Below are 20,348 nucleotides of genomic sequence, written 5' to 3'. Positions count from 1 at the left end.
AATCCCTCAAATCAGACCACAAGTGCTGAATATGAATATGGCATAACAACTGTTTATTAGGGCTGAACAATATGCCAAAAAAAAACCCTACATTATTTATGGTGTAATTTAGTGTTGTCAACAGAAAAATCGATAAATATTCTGTTTCTGAATATTTGAAACAGTTTCCCGGAGTTGATTCGCTCGCGCCAGCTGCACTTTTTCGCTCTCTCTCCTCTCAGAAACATCACACAAGCCTTGTTATATTTATCTTTAAATAAAATGGCATCGAGCGTCAACATTTTTTAAGATATTGCACTGATGTTAGAAATTCCAATAACGTGACAAAACTGCTGTGAACGATACTGTGATTGCAATATGAGTCATCATTTCGTGAGAATGATAGTTTTTGCATTTTTATTCCGCTGAACAAAATATCAAATTAATGATATGATGTTTTATGTTTGCTGGGGTCTCCATCAAACAAACATGTTCTCTTATGTCTGGAGGATATGATTTATAGGCCGGGGCACCACAGTGCTTCTTTTTAAACGGCATGTTATGACACACTTGTGTCTTTATCAAAACATGGCTGCTCCTGCGATTTATTGCTCTTGACCGTATTGCAATTTCACAGATTTTTTTGACTTAACTGTTCAGCCAAACTGCATATCTTACTTGTTTGTTTTTTTAGAAAAAAATCCAGTCGGTTTTTTGTTTCCCACAGCAACAAGGGATGTTTCTGTGTGTTTCCATCGTGGTCATCATTTGCTAATTTGCCAAGTGAACTAATTTTTCATGCTCATGCTGTTTCTGTAGCTGTTGCAGTCTCTGCCATGCTGTCACATGAATCTGATGTAGTCCATTAACTAATTACACTCAAGCATTGTAATTAACATGCACAACTGTCAACCTGTATCCTGGATAACCAACACTTTCCCATAAAATCCACTCGTTTTGCTAACATTCATGTTGTACATTAGAAAATGTGCTGGGTGCTAATAAGACGTGCTCAGCGTCCCCTGGTTCATCTTTGCTATGACTCATTTGAGTGTGTGTTGGCCTGCAGGAGGGCAAGCCGGTGACGAAGCCCATGGTGGAGGAATATGGAGATGACCTTTACGGAGACCTCTATGATGATCTCTCAGTTTCCACGGTAACAGTGGGCCCCAATGTTACTGACTATGAGGTAGGCTAAATGCAAATACAAGAAATGTCTTCACCTCAGCGCAGAAACACTGAGAGCTTCTTTCAGTATTCACCACGCCTGTCACTAATGGAGCTTTTCATTCCTTAACAGATTCTCGAATATGAAGATTTCAAGAATGAAACAGAGTCAGAGTACGAGGAGTATGAAGTATATGAGGACGGCTTTCAGTTTGCCGAGCGGGAAAGAGCAGAGACTTGGAATAAAGAGGTAAATCTCAACGTGAACTCATACATCAAATGAGTGGTCACGTCTTCAATTGACTGTGTCAAGTGATTTCTAACAACCCACATCTATTCATCTGTTCCTCCATCTCAGGTTAGTCTCAGAGCCGAGAAAGGCCAGAAGGGAGAGCAGGCTATTATTGAACCGGTGAGCTGCTGGAGGCATTCACAGAATAGCCTTGGTGATTTAGTTATGAGAAAAGTAGCTCATATTCTTCTAATTTACATTCTATTTGTGCTTGTTTCTAGGGAACTTTGGTGGATGGACCCCCAGGTCTTCCAGGACCCGAGGTAAGCCTGCTCACCTTCTGAAAACAGAGGAAACTGTAGTTGTACAGGATGTGGCATAATGTAAGTCATCAGGATGTAACTGTGGTGTTTTCGGAAAAGGAAACAGGATTTCCCCTCCCCAAAATACCCCCTGCACGATGATGCATTGCAAGCTGGCACTTTGTGAAGGACAGTTTCATGACATTTACTGCAAAACTATTATCACACTTTGAAGTGACCTCTGTAGGTACATCATCACATCAAAAGTGAAAAGATTTCATTTCCAAAGCACATAGATAAATGAAATGGGAGCGTTGTCAATCACTCTCACAGCATCGGAGCGTTCATTATGGTTGTTTGAGTGCTGTTGATGTTTCCTCCACAGGGACTCACCGGCCCAGCTGGACCAATAGGTCCTCCGGGACCCAGAGGAGATCCTGGTGAAATGGTGAGTTTGGCTTAGGTCCTGACCTGGACCCACTGTTTAGTTCGACCCCTTTACCTGTGGGACAGACTGTGAGTTTAACTGGGAACACAATGTCCTCCTTCAGCCCCGAACTAAACATTGTGGACTTCAGGGACGGATGTTGACTCACACATGTTTGACCTGATTTTCCTGTGTGTGTGTGTGTGTGTGTGTGTGTGTGTGTGTGTGTGTGTGTTATGTATTTGTCCATGATTCATCACAATGGAACACATCTGAACATAGACGCAAGCTGACAGATGCTCTGTCATCTCCCAGTTGTCGATGGTTGTTATCATTTTGCTTTGCAAAGCTGTTAATGATGGCAGCTCATCAGCATTCAGATCCCCACTGAGCTCATCACCTTCAGCCATTGTACCCATCTTTAATATATATGTACATTTCAGGTTCAGCCCATATCAGAAACACGTACTCTATTTGAAGAGACGCAACAATAAAATGAACAAATGCAATATATCTTCAAATAATCTCTTTATCCATGGCATTAAAAAGACATGAATATGCATCACCATCAGGATTCTGCTCGTTTTCAAATAGTAAGCTGAAACTGACAAACTGAATCATTGGAATCTATTGCACTGCTTCTGCATGTGTTACAATGTACTGCATCATGTCTTTACTATGATTATGGACATTCATTTACAGGATTGTTTTAACAGTCTAGTGTAATTGTAATGGCAGGTTAAATGTAACCAGTGATTTGCCCCAGTTATATGTCAAATATATTATTATAATATTGATGTCAGGTATAATTAAAACTCAGCAATAGCCGTCTGGTTTCTCCCCTGTCAGTATCACGTGTGAAGGAGTCAAAGACAAAGAAAAACAACTTGTTTCTTGTTCAAGCTGCTGCATGAGACTGTTTAACACACATTAGCCCGTCCACCAGTGATTGGCTCATATGAATTATCTCATGTCTTTAAGGCTTTATGTGATGAACAATTCAGGTAGAAAAATCATAAGCCTGCCGTATCCAACCTTGACAACTCATTTTACTGCACATTCAGAATGATTATTTAAATATTTAAAAATGGAAATAAAGATGTTCACCAAAGAGGTAATTAAACACACTTCTACCGCCGCTTCACTTTTCCTCAAAATTGCTCGCTCAGTGAGTCAGTTCTTTGACATTAAGTATTGATTGATAAAAAAAAACATTGGATCAAAAGTATTTTAATCACTAGTGGAGGAATGTATCTCATCAGTCTCTGACCAGTTTGAATACTTATTAGATAACTCTATTAGTAATCTAATGAACCGATTCCTTATATCTTAATGTTACATTAATAGACTTAAAATGGATATTTGAAACGTGTAAACAGAGTGTGTGTGTGTGTTTGTGTGTGTGTGTGTGTGTGCAACATGCCCCATGGAAAAGCAAAGGTTGTTTTTGTAGTGATTAGATTGCAGGGCTGTTTTCTCTCTCTCTCTCTCTCTCTCTCTCTCTCTCTCTCTCTCTCTTCTCTCTCTCTCACTCTCCCCCCCCCTTCTCTCGCTCTCTTACACACATGCAAACACAGTAACACAATACACACAGGAGCTGATGCTTATCCCTTTCCCCGTGCTCTCTCTTCAGGGTCCCCCAGGACGTCCGGGTCTTGCCGGGGTTGATGGGATTCCAGGTCCTCCAGGAACCCTGTTGATGCTGCCAGTAAGACCTTAAAGACACTTGAAGCAAACCTTTTCCCAGTGTGGAGTAGTGGCATGACCACAAGGGGGGGCTGTGTGACTGAACTTCATTTACATTTGGGGAATCCTGCAGTGGGGACTAATTCCTCCTTTCTCATTGTCTCCAGTTCCAGTATGGAGGTGATTCCCAGAAGGGCCCAGTGGTGTCTCCCCAGGAGGCGCAGGCACAGGCTATCCTGCAGCAGGCCCAGGTACGTTTGACAGAAATCGTCAAGGTGCCACATTATAAGTATCAGTTATCAGTGACTGTTAGGTTTAATGCTGTCTGAAGCCCAACTCATTGCGTATTGAAAGTCCAAAAATGCCTTGTGCAGTTTTGATAAATCACCCAGTTGTGTTTTTATTCCAGCTGTCACTGAGGGGACTTCCAGGTCCACTGGGTCTTGCAGGGCGACCAGGCCCACTGGTAAGGCACTCCTCTGACCTTGACCTTTTTTGCCTCATCCCTCACAGGCTCCTGCAACCTTTCACTTTTACTTCACATTGTATTTGACCAAGCACAAGCTTCACGCTCTCCTTTCCATCCGAACCTCATCATCATGCAAGATCAGTACGTTCAAATTGCTGTGATTGTGAAATCGCTGCAGGGTTGCAGAAATGATCAGATCTGTGCGGTTATTTGTTCTAAGCTCATTTATATTTATGTTTGATGCCAAGTTTGAGGAAAGAGTTGAACTACTCCTGCACACAATGTCATGCTTGAATAATACTTGTTTTTATTTTGCAGGGTGTTGCAGGTCCCACTGGGCTCAAAGGAAACAGAGGAGACAACGGCCCTACTGTAAGACCAGACAATACTATCTTCAATCATATCGCTCTTTCTTTTTGCCACACTTAAACATCTTTATCTATTTGTCTTGCTCTCTTTCTTTTCTCATATAGGGACCGCATGGGTTGCCAGGCCCTGCAGGAATTAATGGAAAGCTTGGAAAGAGGGTGAGATATCTTGAGCGTTGCAAGTCTCCACACTGAGAATCTGTGTACCCGCATCTTTTTTTTTAAAAGCATACTGTGCCTGATGTACTATAAAGAAAAAACAATTTCAACTGCTTTGTGTTTGTCATAGGGGCGCGCAGGAATGGACGGAGGTCGTGGGATTCCAGGTGAAACAGGCGCTAAGGTAAACTCTTTGACATCTAACTGCACTGCACCGCTGCAGGGATAAACACAACAAAGTGAGCTGCGGCAAGAGCCCAAATATTCTGTTCGAACAAAGTATTTACGTCCTTTCTCCGTGTTTGGATGCTATTTCGAGGCGAACAGATGTGTGAATGGATGTGTGACTGCAACATTTCCGTTTGATGAACCATATTTCTGATGTTAGGTGCTCAGTTCCGATTTATTCAGTTTCTTGTTTCCATGATCACAACAATGCCATGTTTAGGCGGCAAGGTCTTGCACAATAACAAATCTCCCCTCGCGAGTGCAAGACTTTGGGTTTCCAGCAGCCCACAGCTTATTATATGTATAGACAACGAGGCAACTCAATACTTAACAGCTGCAGGAAGAGCTTAGTAAATAAATCAGGCTCCCTTGATGCCGGCTCTGACAGAACAGCAGAGTCTTTATCAGTCAGAGCAGCATTTTAACAGACCTACAGCTAATCTGAAAGCTCCCTCTCCCCAACACATACTCGGAGCAGATGGGAGGCTCTGCCAGGGGAGACTCTCTCAGTACAATTCAGCTAATTTTTACACATTTCCGTATGTGTGCGTGTTCCAGTATTTAATTCACTTGCTTTTCTATTACTTTTCAGGGTGACAGGGGTTTTGATGGCCTGCCAGGCCTGCCAGGAGACAAGGGACACAGAGTGAGTTAGTCTTGGTAACTTACCATTGTCACTGTATTCATTCAGTCGCGCAGACACTAACACACCAGCACGTCATGTGGCAGATGTTTATCTGCAAATGATAATGACGATTCTTGTGATTCTTGTGACGACAGTGAACGCTAAAAAGCATCTGCTCGTTGCTGCTCTGCTGTAAACAGAGCTGTCCTAAATATCTTGAGGCTTGTGGCTAATGCTTTTATCTTGTAGGGGGACAGAGGAAAACCAGGTCCTTATGGGCCCGTCGGAGAGCCAGGAGATAAGGTGAGTGCACTGTACTTTGCAAGATTTACTTACCTCACATGCAACCGAAAAAAAGCACATCCTGCGGCGGGGCTTTGTTTATCAAAAGGTCTCCACCATGCGAGGTGATAAAGGGAAAACTTTCCAGACCAATGAATCAGTTCTGCAAAGCATTTAATGGCAAAGCACCACAGATCAAAGCAGGCGTCACTGAATTGAAGTAATAAACTCCTGAATTTATTAATTCCACTGTGCTGGCCTGAGTTTATTCAGTGCCAAGGTTTGCAAACGACATGAAAGCGATGCAGTGCATTCCTGACATGAAATTGAAAAAAATGGAAGATAGAAGCTCTGTCAAGATAGAATCAATCCACGCAGGCAGGCGGGTGAAGTTTAGAGAGCGGTCTATTAGTCTTAGCTCGGAGATAGTTGAGCCTTATCTGTCAGACAGTGAATTTCTTTAATGAGCTATTTTCCTCAGATTATGTCTGTGGGGATATAAATGTATCCACGCCGGAGGTTGACTTGGAGAGGTGTATGAGATTGATGTGTTGAATCTGTCTTCATTCCATTTAGGGATCTGATGGACCTGTGGGGCCAAGAGGGCAACCTGGCGAACCCGTGAGTAACCACATCTGGATGGATGTAACGCTCTCTCATAACACACGCACATCACACCGTACAGTCACATCATCAAAATATTGCTGTTTGTCGGTTTTCTACGTTGAAAACACTTGATGTAGCGTAGAGGGTGTATTTATCAGGTCTGTGCTTCAGGCTCTCAGAGAAACGATAACAAAAAAAATCTTTTTCTGAGCGCAGAAACACAGAAATTAGGATTTCCGTAAAAAAAAACCAAAAAAACTTAAAGGGATTTAACTGGATTTACGCCGAAATCTCATAGATTAACTCACAGAAGTACAAAACCTACTGCTCATAGAAAAACACTGCACAATACCTCACATACAGCCAATACGAAAAACTAGGACGGTCAAACCATATTAATGCAGTCCTGCCACGGTGTTCAGCCTAGCATTAAGAGAGAAAAGGTCACTACCGTTGTAGGCACAAACATTTACAATGGTAGTATCTAGGAAGTAACCTTGGATCATGGAGCCAAAGATCTTAAGAGCCGTCATTCTGTGTAACTCAGCCGAGAAAAATGTTTGATGACTCGCACTCCATCTTTCTCCCAGTAGGCGAGGTTGGGGCTCAGCATGGTTCTGTCCCTCCAAATGAATCACCTTGCACTGGAAGAAATAGAGTGCCATAAAGCTTGTGAAGAAATCTGTGGTAAACTACAAAGACACAGGAAAGGAGAGGAGTTGGCTATGCTGACATGTGAGATGGAGCGATGGGAGAAGTGACAGACAAACGCAAGACAGATATTTGGTCGGATGGGGAAAGAGATAAGAGCGATGGAGAGAGGAAAGAGAGAGCGTCGGAGAGGGAAGAGATAAAATCCTGGCCTGAATGATTATATTTCCATATCAATCACTTCCCTGGAGATCACAGATGTGGCTTTGGAACAGGTGGCTTGGCCAGCCTACAAAGAGGGAGGCTGACAAAAACAGAACACACAAACACACTCGCGCAAACACAGGCTAGTGCAGTCTCCGTGACTACCACAGAAATCCAGATGCGCCCACACACACACACACACACACACACACACACACACACACACACACACACACTCACTCACTCACATACATATAGACACACACATACACATACACACACACATGAACGCATACATGTACTCTCACACACACACATGCAAGCACAGACAATAATATATTCTGTCGCTCCTTGTTTTTTCAGTGTGTCTCTCTCCTTAGTTCTGATTTATGATTTAGTATTCAGCACTCACTCCATCTCATCATGAATGCAGGTAAGCCGCTGACTATTTGCTGTGTTTTGTCTCCAGGGTCCTCGGGGTCTTGTCGGGCCAAGGGGGCCGCCTGGCCCACCTGGCCAGCCGGTAAGTCAACAACGCCTTGATTACAGAATCAGAGCTATTCAGTCCTTTCAACTCTATCAAAGGTCTTCTGCTTCATGGAATTATCAATATGCCAACAGGGAAGCTATTGAACAATATCTCTGTTTTTGATCAGACTTTGACATTTCATCTGTTGTTTTCTAACATCTTGCATGTGCGCATTCTTAACAGGGTATTAGTGGAACTGATGGACCACAAGGTGCAAAGGGCAACCAGGTCAGTCCTGTTATTTTTCCTTAACACATTATCCAGTCAATATCACTGCCAATATATACCACTGACGACTGTAACGTATGTAAAAATTGTTCTATGAAAATGTATGTATGGGTAACATTTTTGTGAAAGTGGTGTCAGCAGCCGCAGCGGCTTAGTGTGGCCTTTCAGTGAACCTGTTAACCAGTCATGTGACGATGAGCTCATGACAAAGATCATGTAGCGGCAGAGTGTGTGACTTCCAGTGTTTCTTGTTGTTAGGGTCTAGCTGGAGAGATCGGGCCCCCGGGTCAGCAGGGAAATCCAGGAGAACAGGTACGAAAAACTGTCCCGTCACTGTGAGCGTTAATCCACTTATTACACAACCTATAAATGTATTCACGGCGTGTAGACGAGCTTCGGTTGTACACAGTTGCAGGCAGAGAGTTACATAAGCTCTATTGCTCTCTCTCAATGATGGCATAAACTTTCTGCCTCTGAATATTTTTAGATTTTGATTCAAAGGGAGATTAATGTTTATAGGATTAGACAGTCATCTCGCCTTTTTACAGTCCAACTACATGTCACTAAATGTAGTCAGAATACAAGGCTGTTCTTTTCACTGGACAACAACAAAATGTAATTTTAGAATAGAATCAGAGATATTACAGTCATATAAAGAAGATGTAATAATGTTTTCAGTTTCCAGCATGTCAACAATCCACCTCGTGCCCCCAGCTCATATGCACACACACTGCTCACGAGTCTTACATACACACATAGCAATATGCACACATGCACACAGACCAGAGCAAAATCTCAACTCCTAGCCCTCTCCTAGTCTTTTGACACTTAACCTGATTGATGCTTTGTTCTGGTCCAGGGCTTGCCTGGTCCTCAGGGTCCCATTGGAGTGCCAGGAGAGAAGGTAGGTAGCATGTCTCTCACTTAATTTCAGAATTAAAGCTGTGACCTTGCGACCCCTGTCATCGCATTCCCCGCGGGAGGCCCGCTGAGCTGGAGAGTACGATCCAACCTCTTCTGGCTCCAATTCAGACCAGACAGAGCTAGACAGGAAATCAATACACAAGAAACACACACAGGCATAACAGACACTAGGGACGGCCCTGGCCGGTGCACCTCCAACTGCTAGACCGATAAAAGAAATAAAAGTGGATTTAGTCATGAATACAATATGTTGCAGCAAAGTGGGAAATGCTCTGTGTGGCATAAGTTCAGGTGTTCAACATGTTTTCGTCTCTGAAGCTCAACTCCAGTACAGTATTCATATTCATGTCTCTGTCCTATACAGGGTCCCCAGGGGAAACAAGGCATGCTGGGACTGCCAGGCATTGATGGTCCTCCCGTAAGTACACACATAAACAAACACACGCACACACACACACACACACACACAAATGCTCATATCCATGTATTCTTTTGCACATCAAGTATTTATGTCCAGGTAAAAACAGAGTGTGCTGTTGCTGCTACTTCATCAGCCGACTCAGAGCTCAACTGACAAGATAAGACACGATTCTGCACTATTCAAAGCAAGGCATTTTGGCACAGGTTGTTGTCGGGGTTTTATTTTTTAAATTTTTACAGAATGGTTAAAATCAAGTGTACTTAAGAGTAAAATAAAAACAAAGACGTTTATAGACCAGTGACTCCCAGCCAGGGCCTTCTTGATACTTGGGGAGACTGTAGAATAGCTCACTTAATTTGAAAGATCAAAGCTGTATTAATAATTTTATTGAAAAAATGAGTCAGCTATGGTACAGACACTGATCTTTTTAATGAACACATCTGTTGCATCCAGGCGCTGTCTCACAGTCACACAGTCACACAGCAGACTACGGCTACCAAGTAGGACGGCGATGCGCTATGGTTCACCTCACACAAACAAGTGGCTCTGTCTCACACGCACACAGCGCTAAGGTTTATTGCAAGGCTGTTACTGCAATGATTCCGTTCATGACAGACGGATTTCTGCCTTTGCACGTCTTACATTTAGCCCATTGTTTCACTGTAGACTAATTAACTGACTGATAGAGCAGCAGTGCTGTGTCTACCTCAACGCTGCAGGAGAGCTTGTGAGTGAGTGAGGCCGGGTTGAATCACGAGTGTGATGGAGTAGAGATGCAAACCGCATGGTGTTACAGAGAAAAGAGGTTATGGTTTATGATATCCATATAAACTGTATTGTCTCAAGCTCAATAAATCTTACAATACTGCCCAGCTCTAACTTGAAGTAACGGATATGACCGGTGGTTATTCATAATAAAATCCCTCACTCAGGTTTGCAATTTAAGTATCTCAGGGTTCATATTAATAACACACTCAGTTCAAGAACCTATGCTCCAGACTGCAACAGCTGATGTATATTTGACATAGACTTAGGGTCTGTGGATCTATGCAGACATGCGTTTTCCTGTTTTACCATGCAGTCTTAGACATTATTATGAGACGTAGGATAACAGCCTGGTGCGGTTTCTCTCCTGTATAGTTAAAATCACAGATTGCTTGCCTGGTATATGAAAACGATGGGGGTTAAAAATACTCTCCAAGCAATCGACGAGCAGCCTATTATCAGACAGACAAATCCCGTCTGATCCAACTCTCACATCCTCCACTTAGATTTTCAGCTCTTAGCCTCTGGTAGAATATTCAGGGTCTCCCAGAGCAGGCTGGACCGCCATAAACATCCATTCTGTCCATTAAAACCCTCAGCACTAACAGGTAATGAATGATGTTGGCTAAATGGGGTTGTGCATTATGTCACCACTGTCAGAGACTCTGTGCAAACTGTAACATTGAAGGTTATGTGTTGTTTAGATGTTAATGTGTTTTATTGTACTACTGTATGCTGTTTGTGTTTTTATCTTAACTGTTGGATAGAGGCCAGAAAAATTACCCTACAACGACATTAACAGTGTAGTCATTACTTCTAGTGATCCGATCACTAACAGTAATGGATAAATGGTTGCAACATCCAGACATCGGCAGTCATACACCCACATCCATCATAATATCTGCGTTTTAATGATCAATAGCCAGTAGTAATATCTAGTTTGAAATGTATCCAAATGAGCACGCTTAGAACATTAAAGGCTTTTGTTGATAAAGGGGTACCTGAGTTCATCGGACTGTGCTGTGGCGGTACAAAGCAGGTTGGGGGTCACTGATATACTACACATAATGACTGAGTCTCTATCAGTTATCCAAAGAGGGCAAGACCCAGACAGCCAACACTTTCCAAATTAAAGTCCACAGATTGCCGTGGAAACAATCAAAAGGATAAAATTCACTACTGCACTTCCTGTGGTCTGCCAGTAGGGGAACTCGGGAGGCTTTTCCGGAACTGTGCTAAAGCTGTGTGACTTTTAGAAAAGAATGAAACATCCTCTTACATTGAGCCTTTCTCATCTCGCAGAATCCATTTTAGATTGCAGTCAGACACATTTGAGTGCATTTCACTTAATGCCCCTTCTATTATTCCGCAAAGCTTTGTGACACACAATGATATTTTCATGGTGTTTTACTCTCAGTGCCGCTGGTGCCTCTTCTTTGTCATTGGTTGGTTGCATTCAGAAATTTCCATCAAGAGGTGATAAAATGATGATGTACTCGCAGCAGCGCTAAGTCGGTCTGATTCGTGTTTTTTCCTGTTTCAGGGTCACCCAGGAAGAGAGGGCCCCCCAGGAGAGAAAGGCATCCAAGTGGGTAACTGCATATCTGAGGCTTGTCTGCTGTAGTGTCATAGCAAGATATCAAAAGTGCAATATCACGCTGTAACCTGCAATCTATTGTAACTCTGCACTCGCTCGCATTATGTTGCAATAGCGCTCATCATTCTAATCAGTGTGTCCCGACGATGTCATCATCTTCGTTGTACAAGAGCATTAGCAAATTAGAGTCAGCAGCATGCACTCATCAGATCAGATCAGATCTTTTTTCAATTTGAAAATGCTTATTGACAGTAAAGGAAAGGACACAGTGACTGAGTGCAATGCTTGTACATATCTAATCTGACAAATGCATTCTTTTGTTCTTTTGTAGGGTTTACTGGGTGCCCAGGGGCCTATTGGGTACCCGGGTCCTCGTGGTGTCAAGGTGAGACATATAATGCATCATGATCCCAAGTGTGATGTCCACTGAGATGTTTATTCCCCTGCACATTGCATTCTGCGCGTGTGTCTACCTGTGACGGACAAGCTGTTTGAGTCTATGAGTGACAGGTGACAGGTGGAGGGAAAGCACCTCGGTTCTCAAGGGGAATACTAACAACAGAGTGAGGAACATTTGATGGATGGGAGAAATGTCAGAGTCTGATAGAGCAGAGCTGTGTGCGCAGGTGTGGAGCCGACCGTTCTGACTGAGAATAAAAGTAAAGTTGTCATAAAGTGACACTCTGATTGGTGTTTGTTTTTGTCACATTTACACACATCTGGGGTTTTATCTGGCAGTTTGGCTCGACATCCCTGAGGGGAAGCTTTACCATGTTGGCGAGTAATAAGAAATTAATGTCAAGGTCAATAACTGCTCAATAACCAGAGCGATGTTAGGTCAAGAGAAAATCAATAGACACTTCTAAATCATTTGTTTTATGATGGGGTATTTCTAGAAATACAGGCAGCCAGTGTTTTTTTCTATATGGTGTCTGGAGTTGTTGAGGGCAGGCTTGTCTGTGAGGATCCCTGTCAGATTAAGTGTTTTCACTTTTACACAGGGAGCCGATGGAGTGCGGGGTCTGAAGGGGAGCAAAGGAGAGAAGGTGAGTGAAACGGATTAGCGGGTCTTTACTCTGACGCTAGTTGCCAAACTGCGTTCATGACTGGAAGCACACTTGACAAATTACAATCACTCCCTTCATCATCAAAGAGCTTCCATTACTAATCCCCTCTTCTCAAAAGGGAGAAGATGGCTTCCCTGGTTCCAAAGGTGACATGGGCATCAAGGGGGACAGGGTGAGAGCGGCCACAACGCCTCAGCATCATTTCCTCTCATTCTCAGTTAGACTGGAGATAAGATCCTCACCTAACTTCTTCTCTCTTTGACTTCAGGGTGATAACGGAGTCGTTGGTCCTCGCGGAGAGGATGGACCAGAGGGGCTAAAGGGCCAAGCGGGACCTTTGGGAGATTCAGGAGGTCCTGGGACACCTGGCGAAAAGGTGTGTTTTAAAACAGTCACATTTTCATTACAAGACAAGATGAGGAGGAGGATTTGGAGATCAAATAGGCTGAAAACTCTTATCTAAACCTGCATTATGCTGCTACGGCCATTATCGTGCTGGGGAGAAAAGTTACATTTCTTCATTTTTCACTTGTGACAAAACTTTCCAACAAAATGACTGAAAATCTCTGAAATACTGAACATATGGATTTTAATGCCCTCACATTTATTACATCGGGTTACAGCCCATTCCTAAGGCGACTGAAGCAGCGCGCATGTTTAAGCATTTAATCTTTCTGTCATCTCTACATGCATTAATTTAGTGATACCCTGCTGTATTGGTTCATGCGTAGTCAGCAGTATGTCATAAAAATCTTAATTAAAGCCTTTCACACACTTCTTTATAAATTCTCTGGTTTCTTTCTTCTTCCCCCTCTTCTTCTGCCTTCTTCCCCTCTTCCGTCTGTCTCTGCAGGGTAAACTTGGCGTGCCTGGATTGCCAGGATACCCAGGAAGACAAGGTCCTAAGGTGATTTAGCATTGATGAGCTATTATGATCAGTTAATGTGTCCTCTGGTTTCTTTATCAGCGCTCTAACCAGCGAGATGTGTGTCTTTGGCTGGACTGTTTCCTGTCTGATTAAAAATAAAGGATGATAGATGGCTTATTAAAAAAAGGCTTTTTTATTAATAGTTCATTAGTGACATCAATTCATTACATGTTGATGAATGGTGTATTTAAGGCTGTGTTGGGCCCATGGATTAGATTTGCTTTAATTCGATACAGTAGTTAATTATAAGTTAATGAGACATTGGGGCTGATGTGTGATGAATGGAAGGCTGAGGCTGATTAACCTCTACGTGTGTCTGCAGGGATCAGTTGGCTTCCCGGGTGTGGCAGGGGTCCCTGGAGAGAAAGGACGAAGGGTGAGGAATTGTGTTCACATCCCGACTGCTTCAGAGTATATAAACTTTTTCTGCGTATCGTGAAATAACTAAGTGGTAAATCATTGTTAACCTCTACTCTGCAGGGTCCAGCCGGTCAGCCAGGGTCTGGAGGCCAAAGAGGTCCTAATGTGAGTACAGCTTTAGGTGATGATGCCCGTGCACCGCGTCTCTTTCTGAATGTATTTCGCTCTAATTAGATACCATCAGTTTACCGCAACTTGTGGGAGGCACACTGTTACTTCGCCGCAGTGTTTTCCACCAGACGTTTATCTTCCACCTCCAGATGAGTAATGCATGCGCTAATCAGACCGTTGTTTGTTTTCCAATAGGGAGCCCGGGGGGGAAGAGGAGCAAACGGCCCCACTGGAAAACCTGGAGAAAAGGTGAGCTTAGGCTGACACACACACACACCCTGATGTAAACGCAGACATGCACACGGAGTTACACCGGCATACACACACACACACACACCTGGCTGTCTCATAAAGTATGGATGAATGCGCAGACCGAGTTGGAGCTGGTTGTTGCCTTTCACTTCTAGATGACAGGCCATCTGGTGCAGTGACAAGCTACTGTCTGGCAGCCAATGCTTCAGTTTACACTCTCACCCTCGAAGACCATCTTGGGAAAGCTAAAGATTTGTTGGAGGGGCGAAAAAACTCAAAAATGTCCGAGTGGCTGTTGTATACAGAAAGTGTGATTTTTATTTGTCTTCTCGCTCCTCCATCTGGTAGGGTTCTGCCGGACAAGATGGTCCTCCAGGCGGCACCGGAGAACAGGTAATCTTTTGTCTTGTGTGATACTGCCTATACTAATGCCTGAACAAGACGATAGCTCTGATTAAGTAAAGTTGGCCTGACAGATACAGTCTCATAAATCAGTGTAGGACAAGCACCAAGAAAATCCAATCTGGGGTTTGAGACAGCGCTTTGACAACCTGTTTTTTATTATTTTCTAGGGTCCCCAAGGACCGCAGGGAAGAAATGGTGAGCCAGGACCCAGAGGGCCTAATGTGAGTGTTGGAAGATGTGCTGCATAATGTTTGTCCTGTGATTTAGTGTAACTCCTTTTTACCTCATCCCACATTTTATGCTCACCTTTGGTCATGTTTGGTTCATCATGATGATGTAAGAAAATGCTTCGCTTTCCAGGGTCCACCGGGAAAAGATGGATTACCAGGTCATCCAGGCCAGAGAGGGGAACCAGTGAGTCAGCTTTTAATGTCAAAATGATGCAACATATTTAGGGAACAGCATTATATTCTTTATGAGGTGCAAACCCCATCATTAACTTAAAACACCAAAGTCACACAGTACCATAAACAAACCAACCTACCGAGACAGCGTTTGACAACTCCAGTGTTCTGTAAGGGAAAATTAGTGTTTTTATCAAAGGAGCCTGGTGGCTTTGAACAGAGCAATACAACTGCTGTTTCTGGTTAAATAAAATGATCTTAGTCTTCAACAAAAGGTTTATTTGTGAAGGATCTTCTCAATAATTAACAATCTGAGCCTGTCAGTGGCAAAAACAAGTGCCTTTAATGGACGCACAGAAGCAGGCTCAGTTGCCCACAAGAATTACGAAGCAGCCATCGCAGCTGCTGGCTGATGTGATCTACGGCACCAGTCCCAAATCTTTTTGTACCTTTTAGTCAATGACACACCAAAATGTTAAAATTGGGCTTAAAATAGGGCAGATTTGAAAAATACTATAATTACCCTTTAACAGAGAGTTGAGAGTCAACATTAACTACCAGACGAGGGCTAATTTCAGCATGAAATAACTGAAGTCAGAGTGCAAGCTGACAGGCACACTGTACTAAATCTAGTAAAGCACCTGTGTGCAGTCCTCAGATAATGGGTTCTATGCATCCCACTGACTCTATTTCAAATCTTGACTGAGGATAATCCGACTCTTGTCTCTTGTCTCTTTCATCAGGGCTTCCAAGGCAAGAACGGACCCCCCGGCCCCCCAGGCGTTGTTGGACCACAGGTAAGAGGATCGGCTAATAGTCTTAGTTGATTATTAAAACAAACAGTTGTTTGTTTCAGATGTTTTGAAATAACTGTTATGTAATGTGTGTTGTGTAATTTGGTAATTTTCAGGGCAAATCTGGTGAGACCGGGCCAACTGGAGACAGAGGGCACCCAGGTTCGCCAGGACCACCGGGTGAACATGGTTTACCGGGAACTGCGGGAAAAGAGGGTGCCAAGGTGAGTGTCTTTCATCATAATGTCAGGATCATAATCAGTAAGCAGCGTCACCTTATCGTTGTTATGTTAGATAAAGTCCAAGGACTCTTTCAGCACTGCGTGAATATCTTATCTCCTGGGTCTCATCCTATCCTCTAATTTGCTAATAAATAACGGAAGAAAACTTCACAGTGTTAAGTGTATTATGGCTCATAAAATATAAGTGTTCCTTCTCTGTGTGACTTGCTGGCTACTGTGATTTATGACTGCATAAGGACCTGCTGTCTGCTGGCTACTTGCCTTACATCTAATCACATATGTGTGAATGTGTGGTTTCCAGGGAGACCCAGGTCCACCAGGAGCCTCAGGGAAGAGTGGCCCTGCTGGGCTTCAAGGCTTCAGAGGAAGCAGAGGGACCCCTGGTGCTATGGTGACGAAAAAAATTCTATACATCTCATCTCTCCTCTCCTTTGATCACTGTCAACATCAGACTCTCTGGAAACGTGTATCTTGCAGTTTGATCAGAAATGAACTTGAAGTCACGACAGCATGCCATTCATTCAAATGTTTTGCAAATCTAACCAGACCAAAGCAATTGTTACTACTGTAAATCACTGATGGTACATTTTATAATGAAAGCACTCTTGTTTTCTTTCCAGGGTCCTGCAGGTCTGAAGGGAGGAGAGGGACTACCTGGTGTTGGAGGAAGTCTGGTAAGTCTGGTTTTGTTAAACCCTCCCATACCACCTCCCGCTCAGCTTTCATGTTCTATAGAATATGCGTGAGGCAGGAGGCTGTTTCCATGGTGATCAGTGATCGTGACCGCCACATTAAATCAAAGCGTAAATCATGTGACACACTCACCCCACCTCTTTATCTCCTCTCATTTCCAGGGTGCTACTGGAGAGAGAGGCCCCTCTGGACCGGCTGGCGCTATTGGCCAGCCAGGACGGCCGGGCGGCGTGGGCCCTGCTGGGCCGATGGGAGAGAAGGGCGAGCCAGTAAGATTTCGTACATTGCTAATTTTATTTCTGAGGCAACAATGTCCAAGAACACATATTCCATCACTATCCGCCGTTGGGTAATAAACAACATGTGCTCTCGCTTTGGAACATGCCATTATGAGACAGAGAGAGCGAGGGAGGGAGAAAATATTAATGTGATCAAGCTTGCTTTCTTGGGTGCGAGTTCTCTTCCTGGTACGAGACATTAATCAATGTGTCGTGCCGCTATATGAGGATGATAAGTATTGTGGCGTTTGCTAGATGTGCGTGGTTTTCCCATCTGTTCTCCAGGGAGAGAAGGGGCCTGTTGGACCGGCTGGGCATGATGGGGAAACAGGACCTGTGGGGCTGCCAGGGGCTGCAGGGTCTTCTGGGCCTCCGGGAGAGGATGGAGACAAGGTAGTTACAGTACACTGCCACCTGTAGGGCTGTTTGTCTATTGAGATTGTTTTGGTGTGATTTACAGATTTTTTAATTGGTGGAACAAGACCGCGCTTGGCTTGTGATAATCAAAACTAAAAAAAAGTTTGGAACTTTCCTCTCTACTGAAACCACCGGCCACTGTAGCCAATGGAAGCACACATCCGCTCCTGGAAGAGAGGCTCGTGCTCGTGACAGAGTGGGATGTGCATATTAATTGTGTCCTCGTCAGCTGAGCTGGCTCAGTTAGCGTAGTGAGCTAACCAGGTCGTAACCGTGTTATAATTTCTGGAAGGAGACACTGCTCTCAAGTTTTTCAGATGTGTATTTTTGGCGCTTTGAGCAATACAAGTGTCCTTTAGTTCAATTATATTAGAGAAAAGTCTGCGATTTCTTTGGCTGAAACTGAAATCGCAAAACTCAGCAGCTCATACCAAAACAGTCCTAATGGATCAGTAGCACTGTTAGTTATTGATTTTGTGGGTAAACTGTCCCTTTAATTTTTTTGCGCCGAGCCCTTACACGTGTGCATTTGTCTTCATAGGGAGAGACGGGCGGACCAGGCCAGAAGGGCAGCAAAGGAGACAAAGGAGAATATGTGAGTGTAAATTTCATGTGAACAGTTCATCATCACCTTGCATCAACAGGGGGTGGAGGACACACTGGCTTGTAATTGGTTTGGGGCTCGTCATTGTTACAACGGTGTGCCTGGACCGTGCATCCCCTGATGAAATGAGCAGATGGTTCTAATCATGTTCTTCTTGCAATGAATTCTAGGGACCGCCAGGACCTGTTGGAATGCAAGGACCTGTGGGCCAGCCAGGATTGCCAGTATGTTACACAATGCATAATTTGCGTTATGATATAATAGGTTTAGGTTATGCAGGGTTCACAGTACCGGCCTGTCTGTGAATATTTCAGGGTGCAGATGGTGAGCCAGGTCCTCGTGGGCAGCAGGGCATGAACGGGGCAAAAGGAGATGAAGGACACAGAGGCTTCAAGGGGGCATCTGGACCTTCTGGACTGCAGGTACAAATTACAACTACCTGAGTTTATTTCTATCAGCTCTGATTTCACATGTTGTATCCGTTTCCATATTACGCCTGAGACCGTGTTGATCAGTGTGTCTGCATTTTATAGGGAATGCCAGGACCATCGGGGGAGAAAGGAGAGAGCGGGCATGTTGGCTCAATGGTGAGTACTGCTCAGCAATCTCAGCACACACAGCACTCATCTCAAGCCCACTGCATTGGCTCAGTGTCAGTCTCAAGTCTGTTCTCAGCACCACTTTTCAGACAACTTGCTCTTAGCTTCATGATTATTATGACTTTGACTTTTCTTGGCCTCGTCTGATATCGACTTGACTTTTCCTCACTTTCCAAACACCTTTGAAGACGCTGCTCCACTTCTTTCACTTCCCAATGTCAAAAGCAGTTTAATTGATCCTTGAATTGATCCCGAAGAGCAAACAGATGTGCTTGCATTTATTAGTCAAAAGCGCAATACATTATTTACTGTTTAGTGTGTAACGAAGACCAAAATATTTCACATTTATTTTCTGTTTATGGTTATGGGAACTTCAGTTTGACAGTACTTAACTGTGACTTACAGGAGATACTAATGTCTTTGTCTTTTGTCTGTGTTTTTGTTATCAGTCAATCTCACAGGGGTCGAGCTTGATTAAAGCATTACCGCATGCGATAGCTATATCCCAGAAGCAGACAACAAGCATCCCCTCTGCTGTGGAAAGATTAGGTGATGCGCGGATTTGTTGTCGAGATCAGGAGAGCACAATAAACAGCACCTAAACCAACATTATAATTATACGGCATTAGAAGTAGGCCACTGAGTACAAGTGTGCTCGGTGTAATTATGTTGCTTGATACCTGCAGACAATGCAACCCAAACAGAGTTAGTTAGAATGTGACAGTCACTTGCAGTCTGTAAAAAAAGAAAAAAAGAAAAATGAAATTAAAATCAACCATGTAAAAACAACAAATGCTCCTGAACTGCAGTGTACGAACTAAGTGCCGTGTTCCCATTGTAATAGCCATGACAACTCTTGACAAAGCCATAAACACCCCAGATTAGCTCTGCTCAGTAGCTGTCCTTAGCAGTTAATAGTAGGTAACACTATGACATGAGCAACACTTGTGATTTTCAGAGTTGCCAGAAGTAAAAAGCTGAAGTTAGGCTATAAACAAACTACACCACAGCCGCATTGCTTTAACATCACCACCACCACCAATCATCTTAGTACTAAAAAGATAGCCTGCATGCTTTTATATAAATTGATCAATCTACTAGTTGGAATTTAAAGTCGGAATAAAGTTGACCTCTGACTGAAAACCCATTAAAAAGACTCTTGACTCTGAGATGAGGGAACTGGAACTTTATAAATGCTAACTGATTTCCAGGCTTTACGTCTCATTCCTGCTACACTCCACACATGCATGTAATTGGTGAGCTATTACATGCAAAGTGCACAAGT

General features: G+C 43.5%; 1 protein-coding gene across 2 annotated transcripts in view; it reads left to right on the top strand.

The window, feature by feature from the left end:
• The window catches only part of col5a3a (collagen, type V, alpha 3a), a 52,026-nt gene that overhangs the window by 19,372 nt on the left and 12,306 nt on the right, over nt 1-20,348 (top strand). For both annotated transcript variants that reach the window (XM_030408519.1, XM_030408520.1), the window contains 41 exons: nt 1,049-1,168; nt 1,280-1,396; nt 1,505-1,558; nt 1,660-1,701; nt 2,066-2,128; nt 3,741-3,815; nt 3,961-4,044; nt 4,203-4,259; nt 4,581-4,634; nt 4,736-4,789; nt 4,920-4,973; nt 5,610-5,663; nt 5,892-5,945; nt 6,501-6,545; nt 7,855-7,908; nt 8,098-8,142; nt 8,401-8,454; nt 9,002-9,046; nt 9,431-9,484; nt 11,796-11,840; nt 12,181-12,234; nt 12,851-12,895; nt 13,035-13,088; nt 13,185-13,292; nt 13,770-13,823; nt 14,167-14,220; nt 14,325-14,369; nt 14,571-14,624; nt 14,976-15,020; nt 15,200-15,253; nt 15,393-15,446; nt 16,180-16,233; nt 16,347-16,454; nt 16,774-16,863; nt 17,093-17,146; nt 17,327-17,434; nt 17,729-17,836; nt 18,402-18,455; nt 18,635-18,688; nt 18,779-18,886; nt 18,998-19,051. In XM_030408519.1, the coding sequence (XP_030264379.1) occupies nt 1,049-1,168; nt 1,280-1,396; nt 1,505-1,558; nt 1,660-1,701; nt 2,066-2,128; nt 3,741-3,815; nt 3,961-4,044; nt 4,203-4,259; nt 4,581-4,634; nt 4,736-4,789; nt 4,920-4,973; nt 5,610-5,663; nt 5,892-5,945; nt 6,501-6,545; nt 7,855-7,908; nt 8,098-8,142; nt 8,401-8,454; nt 9,002-9,046; nt 9,431-9,484; nt 11,796-11,840; nt 12,181-12,234; nt 12,851-12,895; nt 13,035-13,088; nt 13,185-13,292; nt 13,770-13,823; nt 14,167-14,220; nt 14,325-14,369; nt 14,571-14,624; nt 14,976-15,020; nt 15,200-15,253; nt 15,393-15,446; nt 16,180-16,233; nt 16,347-16,454; nt 16,774-16,863; nt 17,093-17,146; nt 17,327-17,434; nt 17,729-17,836; nt 18,402-18,455; nt 18,635-18,688; nt 18,779-18,886; nt 18,998-19,051 (2,637 nt within the window). The remainder of the gene's footprint in view (nt 1-1,048; nt 1,169-1,279; nt 1,397-1,504; nt 1,559-1,659; nt 1,702-2,065; nt 2,129-3,740; nt 3,816-3,960; nt 4,045-4,202; nt 4,260-4,580; nt 4,635-4,735; nt 4,790-4,919; nt 4,974-5,609; nt 5,664-5,891; nt 5,946-6,500; nt 6,546-7,854; nt 7,909-8,097; nt 8,143-8,400; nt 8,455-9,001; nt 9,047-9,430; nt 9,485-11,795; nt 11,841-12,180; nt 12,235-12,850; nt 12,896-13,034; nt 13,089-13,184; nt 13,293-13,769; nt 13,824-14,166; nt 14,221-14,324; nt 14,370-14,570; nt 14,625-14,975; nt 15,021-15,199; nt 15,254-15,392; nt 15,447-16,179; nt 16,234-16,346; nt 16,455-16,773; nt 16,864-17,092; nt 17,147-17,326; nt 17,435-17,728; nt 17,837-18,401; nt 18,456-18,634; nt 18,689-18,778; nt 18,887-18,997; nt 19,052-20,348) is intronic.

This window comes from Sparus aurata, chromosome 23, assembly GCF_900880675.1.
Source record: "Sparus aurata chromosome 23, fSpaAur1.1, whole genome shotgun sequence".
NCBI lineage: Eukaryota > Metazoa > Chordata > Actinopteri > Spariformes > Sparidae > Sparus > Sparus aurata.
The sequence above is the reverse complement of the archived record's forward strand: the minus strand, read 5'-3'. Positions and strand labels throughout refer to the sequence as shown.